Source organism: Staurois parvus, unplaced genomic scaffold (genome assembly GCF_062004578.1).
Source record: "Staurois parvus isolate SC_StPar_1 unplaced genomic scaffold, SC_StPar_1.0 ptg000548l, whole genome shotgun sequence".
Lineage (NCBI taxonomy): Eukaryota > Metazoa > Chordata > Amphibia > Anura > Ranidae > Staurois > Staurois parvus.
The window spans coordinates 9,874,674-9,893,538 of NW_028318344.1; the positions used below are offsets into that span (position 1 = coordinate 9,874,674).

General features: G+C 38.8%; 1 protein-coding gene across 1 annotated transcript; it reads left to right on the top strand.

The window, feature by feature from the left end:
* The first annotated feature begins 4,056 nt into the window (after nt 1–4,056).
* Nucleotides 4,057–10,266, top strand: LOC149451162 (uncharacterized). The gene is made up of 2 exons (XM_089690930.1): nt 4,057–6,758; nt 9,378–10,266. Exons 1-2 carry the CDS (start codon nt 4,057–4,059, stop codon nt 9,538–9,540), a joined length of 2,865 nt encoding a protein of 954 aa, XP_089547056.1. The 3' UTR covers nt 9,541–10,266.
* The last annotated feature ends 8,599 nt before the right edge of the window (nt 10,267–18,865 follow it).

An 18,865-nucleotide genomic window follows, 5' to 3' on the forward strand; every position in this document is an offset into this window, starting at 1 on the left:
CTACCCCACTCCAATTAATGCAAGGTCTTGCTATCTTGACTCTCTGGGCCAGGTCCCTAGGCCAACCCTGGGCCACAGCAGGCAACAATATGCAATCAAGCCACAAAGTAAGGGAAGTGCACCTGTCCTCTCACCTACCAGGGCCCCCATCACCTGCCTAAATTACCCACTTCCTACACAGGGTGGCCATCATACTATCTTGTACATGTGTCCAAGCCATGAAGGTTAAAATGAGCTATGCAATTCTGCCATCCAAAAGTGCCCCTGTGCTACTCCATCCAGAGTGGTGTCTCTATAATATAGGAGGTGTGTTACTGGCCAGATCAGATGAAAACACAGGGGTAAAGCCTAAAAAAGAAAACTGATGCAGCCACCACATCTAATGACTGGTAAGCTGTAATATATTACATTTTTGGGTTTAAAACCTCTTTAATCTGGCACAACTGTTCTGTAAACTGTTAAAATCCCAATGTATGGTTCTTTTGGATACATCACTTGAATACTTCTCTCAGCAACTGACACAGACAACTTCTTCACTTAAAGTTCCTTTATTGACAAGCTTGAGAGTCCACACTCATGTACAATCAGTTATATACAATTGGCTTTGTGATATGGCTGAGGTTGAATGGCTGTGCTGCAGATAATAAACACTGTTCCTAGCGGTTATTTTATAGAAGGTGCAGAGCAACAGAGTGTGGCCCATTCCTGAAGTGGATAACATCCATAGCAACAAAAGTCCATACAATTTAAATTTCCTGTAGAACGGGTCCTTGGAAAGGGTGGATAGTGAGGAAGAGTGATCACATCACTGCAGTTGGTCCTCACAGCTCTATTCCCATAGGACCCCCCAGGGTTGGTCTGCAAAGGATCACACACATATAATAATGATAACCACGCTGACATAGGACATCCACTTCCAGAACGCAAAGATGTTAGTAAGAGGCTCTGCCTAATGCATTTTGTTATCAAAAGACGTCTTCTGCACTCTGATCTGTTCACCACACCGGCTAGGGCAGAATCCTTTTAGGGGAGTCACCACTCTGAAGCCTCACAGATACATGCTTAAGGAAGCATCCTTTAAGCAACCTCCTGTATGTAAGGCCTGACAACTTGAGCTGCCTTGTGACTTATCTGTACAAGACCCTTATTGTACACAGTTAAACTATGGGACAAGGTCAGAAATAATACATTGCTGTAACTGTGCTCCTTATATAAAACCTCTTAAAGAAGTTGTGTCACCTTTTCCACTAAATCTCTGGTACGGGGTAAGCCCCGCCCACAGCCAGCCTGAGTTAAGAAACACAGCTAGGTCACCTCCCTAACCCCAGCCTGTGACTGGACAGTGAAGGAGCAGAAAAATAGCAATGAGGTAATCTCTCTGCTCTTTTCTCTTGTCAGCACGTTCCTTTTAGCACAATCAGGACATCTATATTCAGTTTGTTGGTGTTTAATGCCAATAACCGTGATGCAAGACATCTCCATCACACAATGTTCACACAAAAAGACAGGATGCTTTTTTTGTTGTGATCTGCCATTTCACCACAGCGCACTTTTAGGTCTGGCAGCTGTATAGAGTGGGCTCAATTTTTTGTATTTATGGGATTTCAAGGGTGTCACCAGATTCAGGTAAGATCTTTACCAAAATACCTATTTAAACTAACAAATACGGGTGCACTAAATATGTGCTTCCATTTTTTATATATATTTAGTAAATTTTTTTATTTTGTTAGCCAGGAGCTCATGAAATATTGCATATGAATAGCATATTTACCACTTTCTACCAGAAGAAGTGCACTGAAAACTCAAACCGTTACACATCATATTACATATATATTTCAGATCATAACAGCAAAGTGCCAGGGTTTCAAATATTATGGTGAAAATTAATCTGATGTAATTCAGCTCTTTTCATAACATGCACACAGCTGAATGAGTCGGAGATGAGATACACCTGTCTTTAGTTTATTTGGTTCTTGTACAAAAGTGGGTAGGTACTATTCAACTTACTTAATGGAAAGTTTAGTATACTTACCAAACAAAAGTCTATGGGAGCACAATGTATTAAACGGTTATTTGTAAAAAGACTGAAAAAAATAAAATAATGCTAGATGTGCTAACATTACAAAAATAAAATACATTTAACCAAACATCATTATATTTTCCTTTTACTATCCAAATATTGCTAATTCCTTTTTGAAAATTGTATTTTGCATATCATATACAGTTGCAAGAAAATGTATGTGAACCCCTTGGGATTACGTGGAGTTTTGCATGAATTGGGCATAAAATGTACTCTGAACGTCATCTAAGTCACAACAATAGAAGAACACAGTCTGCTGAACATAATACTACACAAACATTAGATGTTGCCATGGTTTAATTGCACATAACATGTAAACATTCACAGTGCAGGGAGGAAAAAGTATGTGAACCTTTCGACTTAATAACTGGTTGACCCTCCTTTGACAGCAATAACCTCCTCCAAACGTTTCCTGTAGTTGCAGATCAGACCTGCACAACGATCTGGAGTAATTTTGGACCACTCCTCTTCACAAAACTGTTTCAGTGTAGCAATATTCTTGGGATGTCTGGTGTGAATCACTCTCTTAAGGTCATGCCACAGCATTTCAATCGGGTTGAAGTCAGGACCCTGACTGGGCCACTCCAGAAGGCATATTCTGTGCTGTTGCAGCCATTGTTTTGTTGAATTACTTGTATGCTTTGGGTCATTGTCCTGTTGCATCACCCATCCTCTGTGGAGCTTCAGTTGGCGGGCAGATGGTCGTACGTTTTCCTGCAAAATGTCTTGATAAACTCTGGAATTCATTTTCCCATCAATGACAACAATCCGTCCAGGCCCTGAGGCAGCAAAGCAGCCCCAAACCATGATGCTCCCTCCGCCATGTTTTACAGTGGGGATGAGGTTTTGATGTTGGTGTGCTGTGCCTTTTTTTCTCCACACATAGTGTTGTGTGTTCTTCCCAAACAACTCAATCTTGGTTTCATCTGTCCACAGTATATTTTGCCAGTAGTGCTGTGGAACATCCAGGTGCTCTTTTGCAAACTTCAAACGTGCTGTAATATTCTTTTTGGACAGCAATGGCTTCCTCCGTGGTGTCCTCCCATGTACTCCATTCTTGTTTAATGTTTTCCTTATTGTAGATGTGTCAACAAAAATGTTAGCATGTGCCAGAGATTTCTGTAGGTCTTTAGCTGACACTCTGGGATTCTTCTTTACCTCATGCAGCATTCTGCGCTGTGCTCTTGCAGTCATTTTTACAGGACGACCACGCCTAGGGAGAGTAGCAACAGTGCTAAACTTTCTCCATTTGTAGACAGTCTGTCTTACCGTGGACACATGAACATCAAGGCTTTTGGAGATACTTTTGTAACCCTTTCCAGCTTCATGCAAGTCAACAATTCTTGATCGTAGGTCTTCTGAGAGATCTTTTCTGCGAGGCATGGTTCACATCAGACAGTGCTTCTTGAAACCAGTAAACCCAAAACAGGTGTGTGTTTTTTAAGGGCAGGACAGCTGTCAGCAACACATCCAATATCATCACATTGATTGGAGTCAAGGTTGGCTCACTCCTGGCTCCAATTAGCTCTGGGAGAAGTCATTAAGCTAGGGCCTCACATACTTTTTCCTCCCTGCACTGTGAATGTTTACATGTTATGTGCAATTAAACCATGGCAACATCTAATGTTTGTGTAGTATTATGCTCAGCAGACTGTGTTCTTCTATTGTTGTGACTTAGATGATGTTCAGAGCACATTTTATGCTCAATTCATGCAAAACTCCACGTAATCCCAAGGGGTTCACATACTTTTTCTTGCAACTGTATATTTTTTATATTAGATTAGGCCTAAAATGCCTAAGTTGCTGTTATAATTAGAATAATCTGATTGTATACCATTTTTAGGATACAACTAAAGAATGCTTTTTCTGTCTGATTTTTGTGAAAATTGCAATTAATGTTAATTTTTTTATCCCTAACCTTTTTACATTTATTTTATTTAGATCACAATATTTGTTCTGTCCTCTTTCATGAAACAATGAACTCTTCTGGCATGAACTATTATTACTCAATCAAGAATATCATTGTCTTGCTCACCATTGCATTATATATTGCATCACCAATAAAAGCCTTTGGATATGCTAAATGTTTTTTGACCTATAAGAACAGAGGATATGCTAACTGCATAGGACAAGAAGTTGTGAATTTAACAGAATCCATTCAGCATCTTCCAAATCAAACTTTATGGTTAAATGTATCACAAAATGATATTGCAGTAGTAGAGCACAAAGCTTTCTACCACTTACCCAAACTTCTAGAGCTTCAGCTGAATAGAAATAAAATTAGCACAATCTGCTCTGGAGCGTTTTACAATTTAGAGTATCTTTACTATCTGGATCTCAGCAATAACTTGATACAATCATTGCAAAATGTAGACATGAAGCACTTGACAAGCCTACAAATTCTTTATCTTAGCAATAATATGCTAAACACAATAGAAAATGTACATTTTAATCTTTTAAATGTTTTACAAGAACTTGATCTGTCTTTCAATCACATTTCAAATTTTACACCTGTGGCTGAAGCACTGAAACAGTTGAACCACTTGCAAAATCTCAATATGAGCTCCAATTCTATTGCTGATTTACGAAGCAATCAAACTCTATTGGTCCTTTCATCTCTGAACATTTTAGACTTAAGCAATAATTTTATTTCAGTATTAGATCTTAGTCAACTGTATATGCCTAATCTAACAGGCCTCAATGTGAAGAGGAATAATCTGAATTCAATAAATGGAAGCACTTTCATTAATGCACCCAACTTATCAGATATTACCTTTGATGAAAATCCTTTAAATATATCAGAACTTCTTCAAATTGAAATCCCCAACTTGACTGGACTTCACTGGTCAAGCATGAGACCTGCACTTGACTATGACTTATCTATCGCTTGCCAGGTTTTTCAGTCTTTTCCCAAATTAAGGATGTTGGACATCAAGCATTCAAAGATCCCTGTTTCAAAACTGCACATCATCGGTGGATGTACTAACCTAACTACACTTATTCTTTCAACAAGTCCACTTGAAAAACTAGTAAACACAGAACTTCAGACTTTTAAATACCTTGAGGCTTTGTATCTTGACAAGTGTAAACTCAAAATGATTCATAATGCTACATGGATTGGTTTAAATGTTCTTCGTACCTTAATCCTTGAAAGGAATGCCCTATCAAGCTTACCAAATTTTTTGTTTAGTCCTTTAATAAATCTTCGGTATTTGGACTTGTCAAAAAATCATTTAACCTACATCAACCAAGAAGCATTTAAAAGTTTACACAAGCTAACTCACCTTATTCTAAAAAACTGCAAAATTGCAGTTATTACCAAAAACAGTTTTTATCATTTATGGAATCTTAGGTACTTGGATGTGCAAGAGAATAGCATATCATTGGTGAAGAGCAGGTCCTTTAAAGAACTGAATAGACTTGACACACTTTTATTGTCAGGGAACAAAATTCAAACAGTAAAGAAGTTTGGATTAGGAGGTCTCAAGTCATTGAAGACTCTTTCATTATCTAATAATATTCTTTACAGATTCTCAGATAATATTTTTGCAGGGTTGACATCTCTGACATATTTAAATATAAGCAGAAACCAATGGAATTTTAATAAATATGACTCTAAGAGACCATTTGAGATGCTTAAAGTCTTGGAAACACTGGATATTAGCTACCAGGTTCGTCGTTATGAAGACGCTGTCCCAGAAACACTGTTTGAAGGCCTGGGTTCCCTTAAAAAACTGGACATGAGAGGTATTTCAGTTTCTCTTTTGAAAAATGTGTCGTTTTCTCACTTAACAAATTTGATTGATTTGGATTTGTCAGAAACCTTTCATGAGTTAGATCAGCATGCCACAGCTGAGTTTATTCACAAGTTTTTCCAAATAAGATACCTTAAACTTGACAACAACAAAATAAAAGACCTACCAGAAGATACATTTGCTCATTTCAAATTCTTAGAGAACTTATCTTTGAAAAACAACAAACTTAGAAACATTAGTCAGGACCTTCTGATATCATTGACTAACTTAAGTTATTTTGATGTCTACATGAATCCCCTTTCCTGTTCCTGTGAAAATCATTGGTTCCAGAATTGGTCACAATTAAACCTTAAGGTTCAAGTACCCTTCATACAATCATACAGTTGTTTTGGCCAGGTTGCACGTGACCTGAATTTTGTAAACCAGGACCTCAGCTTTTGTGGAACTGATATCTCTGTGTTCTTTTTCTTTGGAAGTTTTAGTCTAACTTTACTGTTTATAGTGACAAGCCTTGTGATGGTGAAGCTGAAATGGTCTGTACATTACTTTTACCACATGGCCAGAGTATGGTGTCAATGGAAGCTACAAAAGGAACACAGAATTTACAGGTATGATGCTTTCATCTCATACTGCTCTGATGATGAAGAGTGGGTCATGAAGGAATTGTTATTCCATTTGGAATGCAAGGGCAGAAGGAAATTTAAACTCTGCTTCAGACCTAGAGATTTTATTCCTGGAGTATACCGTATTGACAATATTCAAGATGCCATAAATAATAGTCGTAAAACCTTATGTGTAATCAGCAGAAACTACCTGGAAAGTCATTGGTGCAGACTGGAGATTGAAATGGCTTGTTCTAAAGTTTTCTACCAAAGAGAAGATGTACTGCTTGTGGTATTTTTGGAAAATATTCCAGATTACAGGTAAAGTGTTATCTTTTAAGTATAAATGTCATGGTAATGCCCCCTCATAAATTGTTCCTAGGAATAAAGAGAACAAAAGCTAAGTGACTGTTCATGGCCAATGCAAGGTTAGAGGATATCAACCCACAAGGTTTCCTGAAAACACCAGGCAACCAGGCTGACAGGTGCTCAGATGCAGTGTAGTCCTGCTTTGGGTAGAGATAGAAGCAAATCATACTCAAAGTTTTCCTAGTCTTTAGCTCCGGCAGAGTCCAGTCCTGCCAGAGTGACTGGCTCTCAGATTGACTCTCAGCATTTGTGCTTAGTTCAATGGAAAATTGAGATCTTCAGTTGTCCATTGTAACATCATATTGTGGAGTCGTCGTCCCCCCCCCCCCACCCAATCAAAAGGCTGAGGGGTGTGAGGTAGGAGGGGTAAACTGTATATGATATGTCAGCAGTCCCTCCCACCTGGCTCAATTTCTAAATGCATCCATATTTTCAGATGGCCCATTTTTTTCAGTCCAGCAACTATAATATTATTGAATATTGAATAGAATGAAACAATCATTTGAAAGATACTAAAGATGATATGTTTCGAATGTACAGGCCTCCTATGACAATTTATTGGAACAAATTAGTCCCATTTACAGTACAACCTAGCAATGTTTGATCTGGAATTGTTTAATACTTTTTATACTTTTGCGTTATTAGTGTTATTAGTTGTTATTAGTGTATTATATCAGATAAGGATTTATCTGTAGAGGATTTATGAGCAGTCAGGATATATTAGAGACTGTTGAGTGTTCTGTTGGAGGTCTCATGAGAAGGTATTTTTACATGGGGCCTATTTAGAAGTTTATTGAAGCCTAATTACCCACTATGACTATTTGTTCAATTTGATCTCCTGAGTTGGTTGTTGCTTGGAGGGTAATATGAGATGTGTCTGAAGCTGGCTAAAAAATGATTATTACTACAGAGTGGAGAATGTTAAAGCATTAAAGCGGTATTAAGCTCAAAACCAAAAATGTAATATATTGCAGCTTACCAATCATTAGATGTGGTGACTGTATTAGTTTTCATTTTTGGGGGCTTTTTCCCTCTGTTTTCACCTGGTAATCTGGCCAGTAACCCATTTCCTATATTAGAGTGAATGAGCACAGGGGTACCCTTGGACAGCACCAATGTTAATCTGGGGGGAGGGGAATGTTAGATGTTCTAGCAGATTTAGATACGCTAACAAATTGAAGCCAAACTCCAGTTCACACTGCAGTAACACGTAGCAAGTAACAAGTAGTTACAGCAAACAGTTTTTATTCTTTTGGGATACAGGTTTTACATAAATAAATAAAATTTGATCATTGTAAGCTCCCCTGTACATCTGCAGGACAGTTTGTTCTTTTGAAAAACAACAGACTTACTGGCTGGATCACCAGGTGAAAACAAATGAAAGAAAGCCAAAGCCTAAAAAAGAAAACTAATGTAGCCATCACATCTAAGAATTTTTAAAGGATAACGTCACCTTTTGGACAAAAAGAATACGTGCACATTTTTTTGCAGGTAAAAAAATGTGCATTTATTCTTTTTGTCCAAAGGAGCCTGTAAAGCATTGCACCAGTGATCAGTAGATCACTGATGCCATGCAGATCTCCTGCAGACCTGTCAGAATATCTCCACCTCAGCCAATCAGAGGAAGTCTGGTATTAATTCATAAAAATTCGAAATTTCCTGTGCATGGCTTTCCCCCTACTACTGCTGGAATACATCACTGTATACATAATGTAAGTGATGCTAAATACAGTTTATACAGCGCTGACAAGAGGTGCTGGCATTACTGAAGGAAATAATTCTTTTGGAGCAGTTTGGTATAAACAAACTATCATCTGGGGTCAGGCTTTAACAGCAAAGCTATTCTGGACCAAGTCAGTGCTGATGATAAACATATATGTTTATGAACAAAGCCATGTGATCATTGTGCCAGTGTTGACATGCTGATCACATGGCTTTGTTGATTAAAAAAAGCATAATGTAATTGCCATGACAACACTGATCACATGGCTTTGTTAATAAACAAAGGGTTAGGGTTATCATTGGTGTTAGCATTAGGATTAGAACTAGAGTTAGGAATGGGTTTACCATAAGGGTTATCATTAAGATTTTTTGTGGCAGAAGAACTGATCCAGTATATTGAAAGGAGCTTCTCTAGCCATCAGGAACTTTTAAAGCAAATTAGAGCCTTAAAAAACCCTAGCTTTTTCTTCCCTATTGACTTCAATGCATTTAATTGAACAGCAAAATACCATTATTTTCACTAAAATGTCTGGAGTTTTGCCAAAAATTATGGCAAAGAAAAAACCTGCAATTTCGCTCTCCCTATAATTCAGGAACAAATATATGTTGGGTGTCCTTTTAATTCCTAATTTTAATCTCAACTTTGCATATGAACTATGGATATTACCTGTTTTATTTTCTTACTTAGATTCTACCATGCTCTCTTTTATAATGGCTTGCTTTCAGAAATTCCATTAGCTATAAAGCTAAAAGACCTTTTGTATGATGAAAAACGTCACTGTGTCATAAGCTTTTACTCATACAGCCAGATATCCTCACAGCCTATTATGTTCTTCAATTTCTTTCTAGACTTTCAGGCTACCACAAGCTAAGGAAGCTGATCAAGCAGAATACATACATTAACCTTCCTGAAGATCCTCAGGGCCATGAATTGTTCTGGTTCAAGGTGCGGAAAGCATTAGACATCAGGGTATATGAGGAGGACACTATCCAGCTTTCTGTAGTTAACTGATCATGTTCATGCTATAAACTGGACTTTTCTAACACATTCCAAATACACATACAGATATGCTGATATTTTACTTGCTTGTATTTTTATTTTAACTCTAATCTTTTTTTACACATGCAAATGATGTAAAGAAAACCAAAAGATGAATACATCTTTCAAGTGTATAGCAGAACCTGGTGCTCAGGACATATGCCCCAGGTCTTCTTCTGGCACACTGGGTCTCCTTTGCTTTAATGTGTCTTCTCATATATGACAAACATACTTAAGATGAACCTTAACTCAAAATATGAAGGTTTGATGTGTTATATACCATTCATATATGTAACGTGTGCCTAACCAGTACCTTGTAAAATCTACTTGCATTCCTCCTGAAAAATAGCAGTGCACAAACCTGGTATGTGTCTGCTCATTGTTCTCCTTGCTGTGGGCTCTAGCATGAGAAAGAAAAATCCTGCCTCTACCAAGATGGCTGCCTCCACAAAGAGACACAGTGCAGAACAGGGCATATCAAACTAGTAATGGGGAAAGATCACTTGCAGGGAGACCACAGACAATACTGGTGAGTAGTCTAATGCTCTTTGCTTAGATTTTTTTGAGCTCTGCTTCCAGAGTTCACTTTCTCCTTAAAGTAGAACTATAGACAAAACTTTTTTTTTTTCATTTTGGACACAGCAAAGGAGGGTTATAACCCCTTTCAGATTTTTTTTTACATCTGTTTCGCATTGCGGAGATTCGCCTTCACTTCCTGTTCCATTAGTGGAAAAGAACAAAGAAGGGCGCACTCTCATCGTGCATTACCATGGTATAACACATATTTTATTAAATGAAAAGAGGATATATACTCACAAATCAACGTGATAAAAGGCAGTAAAAGTGGTCCACAAGAACAGTCACAATACATCTGTGTCTAATGGTGCAGATAGGCTAACGCGTTTTCGGGAGCTAAACCCCCTTCCTCAGAGCTAGAGATGTGCCTGCTGGCCACAAGCTTATATACTAGTGAAATGTCAGAAGGAGGGTGGCTGTTCTTGTGGACCACTTTTACTGCCTTTTATCACGTTGGTTTGTGAGTATATATCCTCTTTTCATTTAATAAAATATGTGTTATACCACGGTAATGCACGATGAGAGTGCGCCCTTGTCTGTTCTTTTCCACTAGTGGTCAGATTTCCCAATCTTAAAAGGGCAGCACCTCTTCGTTTGGCATTTTGGCATCGCCTTGGTTGTATGAAGACTGGAGCACTGGTTTCGTTCGTACTTCCTGTTCCATGGCCAACCAGATAGGGAGAGGAAATTCTGGCAAATTAAGGGAATTCCTTGGAGACCCCCAGGTCACCAGAACTAGTGTCCCCATTGCAAGATTTCCCCTCTATTACTTTTCTGGGGACAACTCAAAATTTGGGATTTTCTTTTGCTTTCACTTTCAATGATAATGGTAAACAGGACACATAAAGGGAGTGAATCTCTTTAATAGGGGCACAGACAGCAGTAATAACTGTCAGGGGTTCTAATCCCTCTGCACTTTATCCAAAACTAAAAAAAAGTTTGTCTTTAATTATATTTAATTATATAGCAAATTACAATAGCTGACCAGTTTAACAAACTAATAGCTGAATTTCAAAATGGATATTTCTTTTTTGCTGAATAAGAAGGATCTTAACCATTTCACGATTGTAGACCTCCAATGAATTTGTCAATATGCCCCATAATATCATCACCTGTTAGGTACCAGTATGACAAATACATTTAATAAAGATTGTTTTACATTTATGATTATAAAAACAGAAAATTACAAATACAAAGGCTAGCTGTTACTAGTTAGATATTTGCTGTTTTCGCATATGAAACTTGAAATTGAAGTACAACGACTGACAATGTTACTTACATGTTATTTGACGCATCAACTCATTTGTACATTTTGATTCCACTTTTGACTCTACTCATGAATTGGCTAGGGAGCTCTCCACCTCCATCTGTTCTGGCAACAGTGATAGGTAATAATCTAAAATAACATGCACTATGGATACCCTTGGTTAGGAACCCCTGGCTTAATAATTCAATACCCACCAATTAACAATGAGATCATGCACAATACACTTTTTAAACATTATGGAGTTGAATTACTTAAGATTTTGATTAGCGTGGTATTTATCTTTTTGTAACAATGTTAAATTTGATGTATAATTTCAGTAATGTCTATTTATGAAATTGCAGTTATAATGGTTTAAGGCCAATTTATTAGTTTCAATAAAAAATGATTAAATTAGTCTTAGACCCTGATCTGATCCTAAGAGGATTATGTAAACACCAGTGAAAGGCATTTGCCATTATCTGCTTCTTTCTTTATGGCTTTAATATAGGATACGTAAGGTATGGTAGAATCCTCAATGCTGTAAGGTACTTTTGAGTGTCTTTTCTAACTGCCCTCATTCTCTGGACTGGGAACACTGTCAGCAGAGGAACAGAGAGGTAATGAATGAAGTCTAAGGAGGAGCAGCAGTGAGAGAAGACCGAGAAGACAGCAAATAGAATAGAGGTAGAAAGAAAAAAAACACATGAGAAACAAGAAACAGCATGATCCGCTTCTAGTTATGTAGTTCTAGAAGCCCAGAACATTTTACTCCAGGTGCCCAAAGAGGGCTTGGAGTTTATAGAACTCTAGTAATGCCCCTGACGTCTTCCATTTCAGTTTTAGGAAAATAAAGTAGAGCCCTCTCAGCCACAAACCTGAAAAATGTATTGTTACTACATCTTCTAGGAAAAAATTACAGAAAACAGAATAGAAAAGTTGGTGCATCACTGTGAGAAATATGTGCAGTGAGTTTTGAGTTTCGTTTTTTTGTTGTTTAAATTTGTGTGCTTTATTCGTTTAACAAGATAAAGCAACAATAAAGTTTGCAGGTTTGAAGCTAAAAATTACTTCTTAAAAATAGCACTTACAAATACACGTTACAAATGTGTTTAGTGCATCCCTGGTTTTGGAGTCATGAACTATTCATCTTAACTACTTGCCCTCCAGAGGATTTAACCCCCCCCCCCTTCCTGACCAGGCCATTTTTTGCATTACGGCGCTGCGTTACTTTAACTGACAATTGCGCAGTCATGCAACGCTGCACCCAAATTAAATTTACGGGAGGGCTCCCACAAATAGTGCTTTATTTAAGTCCAGAAACAGTTTATTAGTTTTAAAAAATGCAAACAACAGCCAATGCATTTTAGATGTACAAGCAGGTTGCCTTCATCAGGGCTTGGAAAGAATTTGGAAGAACTAAAAAAAAAATCCCTGGGGAACATGATCGCAATAATGCCTGCTCCTGTTCAGCAGTACAGGTGCAATGCAGCTTGAAGTTGTTTCTTAGCTTTCCAAATTTTAGTTAGACAATAAAGCTATAGTTGCCATAAAAAAAACAAAAAAAAAACAAACAAAAAAAACGCATTGCATGGTACCCGAGAGCTATGTTAAACTTGCCCTCTAGAGGATTTACCCCCCTTCCTGACCAGGCCATTTTTTGTGACACGGCATTGCGTTACTTTTACTGACAATTGTGTGGTCATGCAACGCTGCACCCAAATTAAATTTACGGGGGGGGGGGGGTCCCACAAATAGAGCTTTATTTTGGTGTTATTTGATTGCCTGTGCATTTTTTATTTTTTTGCGCTATAAACAAAAAAAGACTGACAATTTTGAGAAAAAAACAGTATTTTTGACTTTTTGCTATTACACATGTCCAATAGAAAAATTTAAAAAAATCAAATTTCGTCATAAATTTAGGGTAAAATTTATTCTGCTACATGTCTTTGCTAAAAAAAATCCCATCTATGTAAATTCATTGGTTTACGTGAAAATTATAGCGTTTACAAATGGCGGTATATATACTGGAATTTTTTGGTAATGGTGACTATCGGCAACTTATAGCGGGACTATGACTGAGGCGGGCATTCTGACACGGGGGGAACTGACTTGGTGTCACTGACATCCCCAGTGACACCAATACAGTAATCAGTGCTAATAAAAAGCACTGACACGGTACTAATGGCACTGGGCAGGAAGGGGTTAACATCTGGTGCGATCAAAGGGTTAACTGTGTGCTGTTTCACATTATGTGCTGTGTGTGCTTTCATCTGTAAGCACACTGCTATGCAGAGCCATACAAAGCAGTGTGCAGGAGCTGACAGAGAAGAGAACTATATTGTTTACATACAGTTCTCTTCCTCATTGGCAATACTCGGCGATCACTGGGTGCCGGCGAGTAATCACCGGCCAGGACCCGTTGATTGATAGCCGAAGCCACAAATGGTGGTGCGGGTAAGGCACGTGCACCCCCTACCTGGAACTGCCAAATCACGTATATATACGTTATTTTGCACACCCGTGCTGCCCCGTAGCAGTATTTCTGCTATAGGGCAGACGGGAAGCAGTGAAAGGAAAAAAAAAATCTGGGAGTGGGGCTCTGTCATGTCACTTGAATTGTCAAAGTCATGTGATCATCCTAGGCATGCCAACTTTGTTCTGGCAAAATAAGTGACAGGGGCAGAGCAAGGCTCAAAGGAAAGTGTATCAATTCAGCACTAAAGCGTCAATTAATAGGCACACATGACAGTCCTATAGTATCTTGTTGGCTTCATGCTTCAACAGTTGGCCAGGAAAATATCAGGGCCTTTCTGCCCTCTGCAGATTGGGGGAATCCTGAAAGCTAAATTACAGGACAAGAAAGGCTCACCAGCCTCGTGCATTACCTCGGGTGCCGTTTATTGTGTGTAAGTAGTATACCCACAAACCAACTTGATCATAGACTCACAAAAATTGCCAGGAGACCAGCCTTGAGCTCTGATGAAGAGGGTATGGCCCTCAAAATGCGTTAGTGCCTGAATCTGCCATGGAGTGTTGCCTACGTCTGCTCTATTGCCAGTGTGTGTGTCTGGTCTCCTGCCTCTTTTTTTTAATTCTTTATTTTAAAAGGTATGTATCATAACAAACAGACACACTGAAATTCAGTTCTGTTAAGGTCAAAAGCCATCATGTACAACGTAAGCCAAAGTGCAAACAAACATCTCAAGAAAAATAAATGACAATCAGCGTTTATATAAAAAGTGATTGGATGGGTGAAATATCAGGCCATATGCAATGTAGCAAAACATACAACAGTATGATGCTACCCAGTTTTTTCCAACTTTTAAATACAGAGAGAGGGCAAGCATAGAGTGTGTAAAGGGATACATTGGAATGAAGGGAAATAGGAACAGAATTGAGTGGGAGAAAGAGAGGTCTGCAGCTTTCTTCTTGAGGGATTTTGTCAATAATGGGGAGAGGGGGAAAAGTCTCCTGGCTTTTTTGGGGGGTTTTTTCATACGAGAATGCAGTTAACAATAAGAATGGCCTCAACACTTGGCCAATGGGACAAGATAAGAATGACAGCATACATTTCTAGTGATTTTCTGAGTATGACTCATGACATATAAAAGTTGGTTTGTGAGTATACTACTTATGCTTGTTTCACACAATAAATGATATAAGAGGTAATTCATGAGGCTGGTGCACCTTTCTTGTTTTGTTGTTTAGTAGACTAGGGCTTATTGCAGAACCTTTTGTCTTGCAAAAAAAAAAAACAAAATGAACAAGATGGGGGGAGGATGACTTTTTTTTGCACCTGGTGCTGAAATTACTTTGAACAAATCTATTATACATACATGGTTTACAGTACTTCAACTGAAAAAAAATAATCTAGAGTGGTTGTAAACCCTCACATTTACCCAGTGAAGTGACCAGCATTAGGTGATACACAGAGATGAAACAAATCCTCCTACATAAGTTGTAGCTGTGTATCTGCAGCCATTTCTTCTGTAAATCGATCTAAAAACAGAGCTCTGATTGGAGGGAAGGAACACACCCTTCACATAGCACAATGAACAAGCGCAGCTGTATGAGTCACAGGCTGTGTGCTGCAGCTCTCTCGCCTGTTGCGTTTTTAAATCTGGGTGTTGGGAAAAGTTGCCAGAAGTGACTCATGCTGATAACAGCGGAAGGAGGCAGCAGAGAGAAATGACCACTTTAATTATTGTGCCACAAGCAAGAGTCTTTCAGACATAACCCTAACCTCAGCACTTGAAAACTCGAACGGAGAAAGATGAGGTGTGCTCCATTCACTGCTGTACAAGGTGAGTGTGGCTAAACTGCAATGGACATTAGATGTGGCCCAGAGGAACATAGTTTATCATAGTCTAAGGCTAGCCATACATTATACAATTATCTTCCAATTTTCTGCCCAATTTCCTTTAGATTTACCTTCAACTGTGTAGTGCAAGGGCCTGCCTAATTGGCTACAACTGAAAGTGTTGTTTAGGTTTGTCCTCCTAATATATGGTTTTTGGTAAATCTAAACCAAAAATCTCCAGATAATTGTATAATGTATGGCCAGCCTTAGTCTACTCAAAGTACACACTTCATAGATATACTGTAGTCCTTGCAGCACAGGATCAAAACCCAGCAAAAAGCATAATGCAGCACAGCTATAGGTAAGTTTCAGTTTGGGAAATGTCAGTGTGAGAAATGTCTTTGTAATACTATATATATATACTATATATATATATATATATATATATATATATATATATATAGAGTAACAGTGCAGAGCCCTGTCACAGGATAAAAATAGGTAAAAGTGGTCAAGTAATGGACACAGTGTCTGCACATGTGCGGAGTGCAGAATGGCAGAGCGTAGATTTGCATCAAAAGGGCTCAAGGCTGTGTGCCAGGAATAGCCAGGAGTCTGGGAGACCCACACCAGCAGAGGTACTGATGACCAGCAGTGCTAATAAGGAGTAGCCAGGAGGCTTAGCATTTTTCATGTGGATTTACAACTGGAGAAGTACCCCTGTGTGGGAAAGCTTATTTTGGACTTTTGTGTTTTTGTTTCTTGCCTTTTAATAAAAGTGGGCTACCAAGCCCTGAAAAAGAGTTTCTGACTAGCGTGGACTCACTTGAAAAGCATCTACCACTAGAGCTAATCATCCCCCATGTCCCAATATATATATACTGTGCCTTGAAAAAGTGTTCATACCCCTTAAAATTTGCCACATTTTGTCATGTTACAACCAAGAAACATAAATGTATTTTATTGGGTTTTTATGTGACAGATCAACATAAAGTGGCACATATTTGCAAAGTGGAAGGAAAATGATAAATGGTTTTCAACATTTTTTACAAATAAATATCTGAAAAGTGTGACATGCAACAAGTGTGACAACTAAAATCTATTGGAACCAATTGCCTTCAGAAGTCGCCTAATTAGTAAATAGAGTCCACCTGTGTGTAATTTAATCTCAGTATAAATAGAGCTTTTCTGTGAAGCCTCAGAGGTTTGTTAGAGAACATTAGTGAACAAACAGCTTCATGAAGACCAAGTACCACACCAGACAGGTCAGAGATAAAGTTGTGGGTGAGTTTAAAGCAGGGTTAGGTTATTAAAAAAAACCCCAAGCTTTGAACATCTCACGGAGCACTGTTCAATCCATCATCTGAAAATGGAAAGAGTATAGCACAACTGCAAACCTACCAAGACATGGCCTTCCACCCAAACTGACAGGCAGGGCAAGGGGAGCATTCATCAGAGAAGCAGCCAAGAGGCCCATGGTAACTCTGGAGGAGATGCAGATATTCACAACTCAGGTGGGTGAATCTGTCCACAGGACAACTATTAGTTGTGCACTCCACAAATCTGGCCTTTATGGAAGAGTGGCAAGAAAGCCATTGTTGAAAGAAAACCATAAGAAGTCCCATTTGCAGTTTGCGAGAAGCCATGTGGGGGACACAGCAAACGTGGCGGAAAACTAACACTGCACATAACCCTGAACACACCATCCCCACCGTGAAACATGGCGGTGACAGCATCATGTTATTGGGATGCATTTCTTCAGCAGGGACACTGAAGCTGATCAGAGTTGATGTGAAGATTGATGCAGCCAAATACAGGGCAATCTTATAAGAAACCATCTTAGAGTCTGCAAAAGACCTGAGACTGGGGCGGAGGTTCACCTTCCAGCAGGACAACAACCCTAAACATACTGTATAGCCAGAGCTACGATGGAATGGTTTAGATCAAAGCATGTTCATGTGTTAGAATGGCCCAGTCAAAGTTTAGACCTAAATCCGATTGAGAATCTGTGACTAGACTTGAAATTTTCTGTTCACAGACGCTCAGTCTGACAGAGCTTGAGTTGTTTTGCAAAGAATGGGCAAAAATGTCACTCTCTAGATGTGCAAAGCTGGTAGAGACATCCCCAAAAAGACTTGCAGCTGTAATTGTAGCTAAAGGTGGTTCTACATTGTATTGACTCAGGAGGGCTGAATACAAATGCACGCCACACTTTTCACTTATTTGTAAAAAAAATGTTGAAAACCATTCATCATTTTTCTTTCACTTCACAATTTTGTACCACTTTGTGTTGGTCTATCACATAAAATCCCAATAAAATCCAATTACATTTTTGGTTGTAACATGACAAAACTTGGAAAATTTCATATGCAAACTTTTTCAAGGCGCTGTATATATACAGTATCTCACAGGCGTGAGTACACCCCTCACATTTTTGTATATATTTTATTATATCTTTTCATGTAACAACACTGAAGAAATGACACTTTGCTACAATGTAAAGTAATGAGTGTACAGCTGGTATAACAGTGTAAATTTGCTGTCCCCTCAAAATAACTCAACAGACAGCCATTAATGTCTAAACGGCTGGCAACAAAAGTGAGTACACCCCTAAGTGAAAATGTCCAAATTGGGCCCAATTAGCCATTTTCCCTCCCCGGTGTCATGTGACTCATTAGTGTTACAAGGTCTCAGGTGTGAATGGGGAGCCGGTGTGTTAAATTTGGTGTTATCGCTCTCACTCTCTCATACTGGTCACTGGAAGTTCAACATGGCACCTCATAGCTAAGAACTCTCTGAGGATATGAAAAAAAGAATTGTTGCTCTACACAAAGATGGCCTAGGCTATACGAAGATTGCCAAGACCCTGAAATTGAGCTGCAAGACCATACAGTGGTTTAACAGGACAGGTTCAACTCAGAACAGGCCTCGCCATGGTTGACCAAAGAAGTTAGGTGCACGTGCTCAGCGTCATATCCAGAGGTTGTCTTTGGGAAATAGACGTATGAGTGCTGCCAGCATTGCTGCAGAGGCTGAAGGGATGGGGGGTCAGCCTGCCAGTGCTCAGACCAATCAAATTGGTCTGCATAGCTGTCATCCCAGAAGGAAGCCTCTTCTAAAGATGATGCACAAGAAAGCCTGCCAACAGTTTGACTAAAGACATGGATTACCCGAAC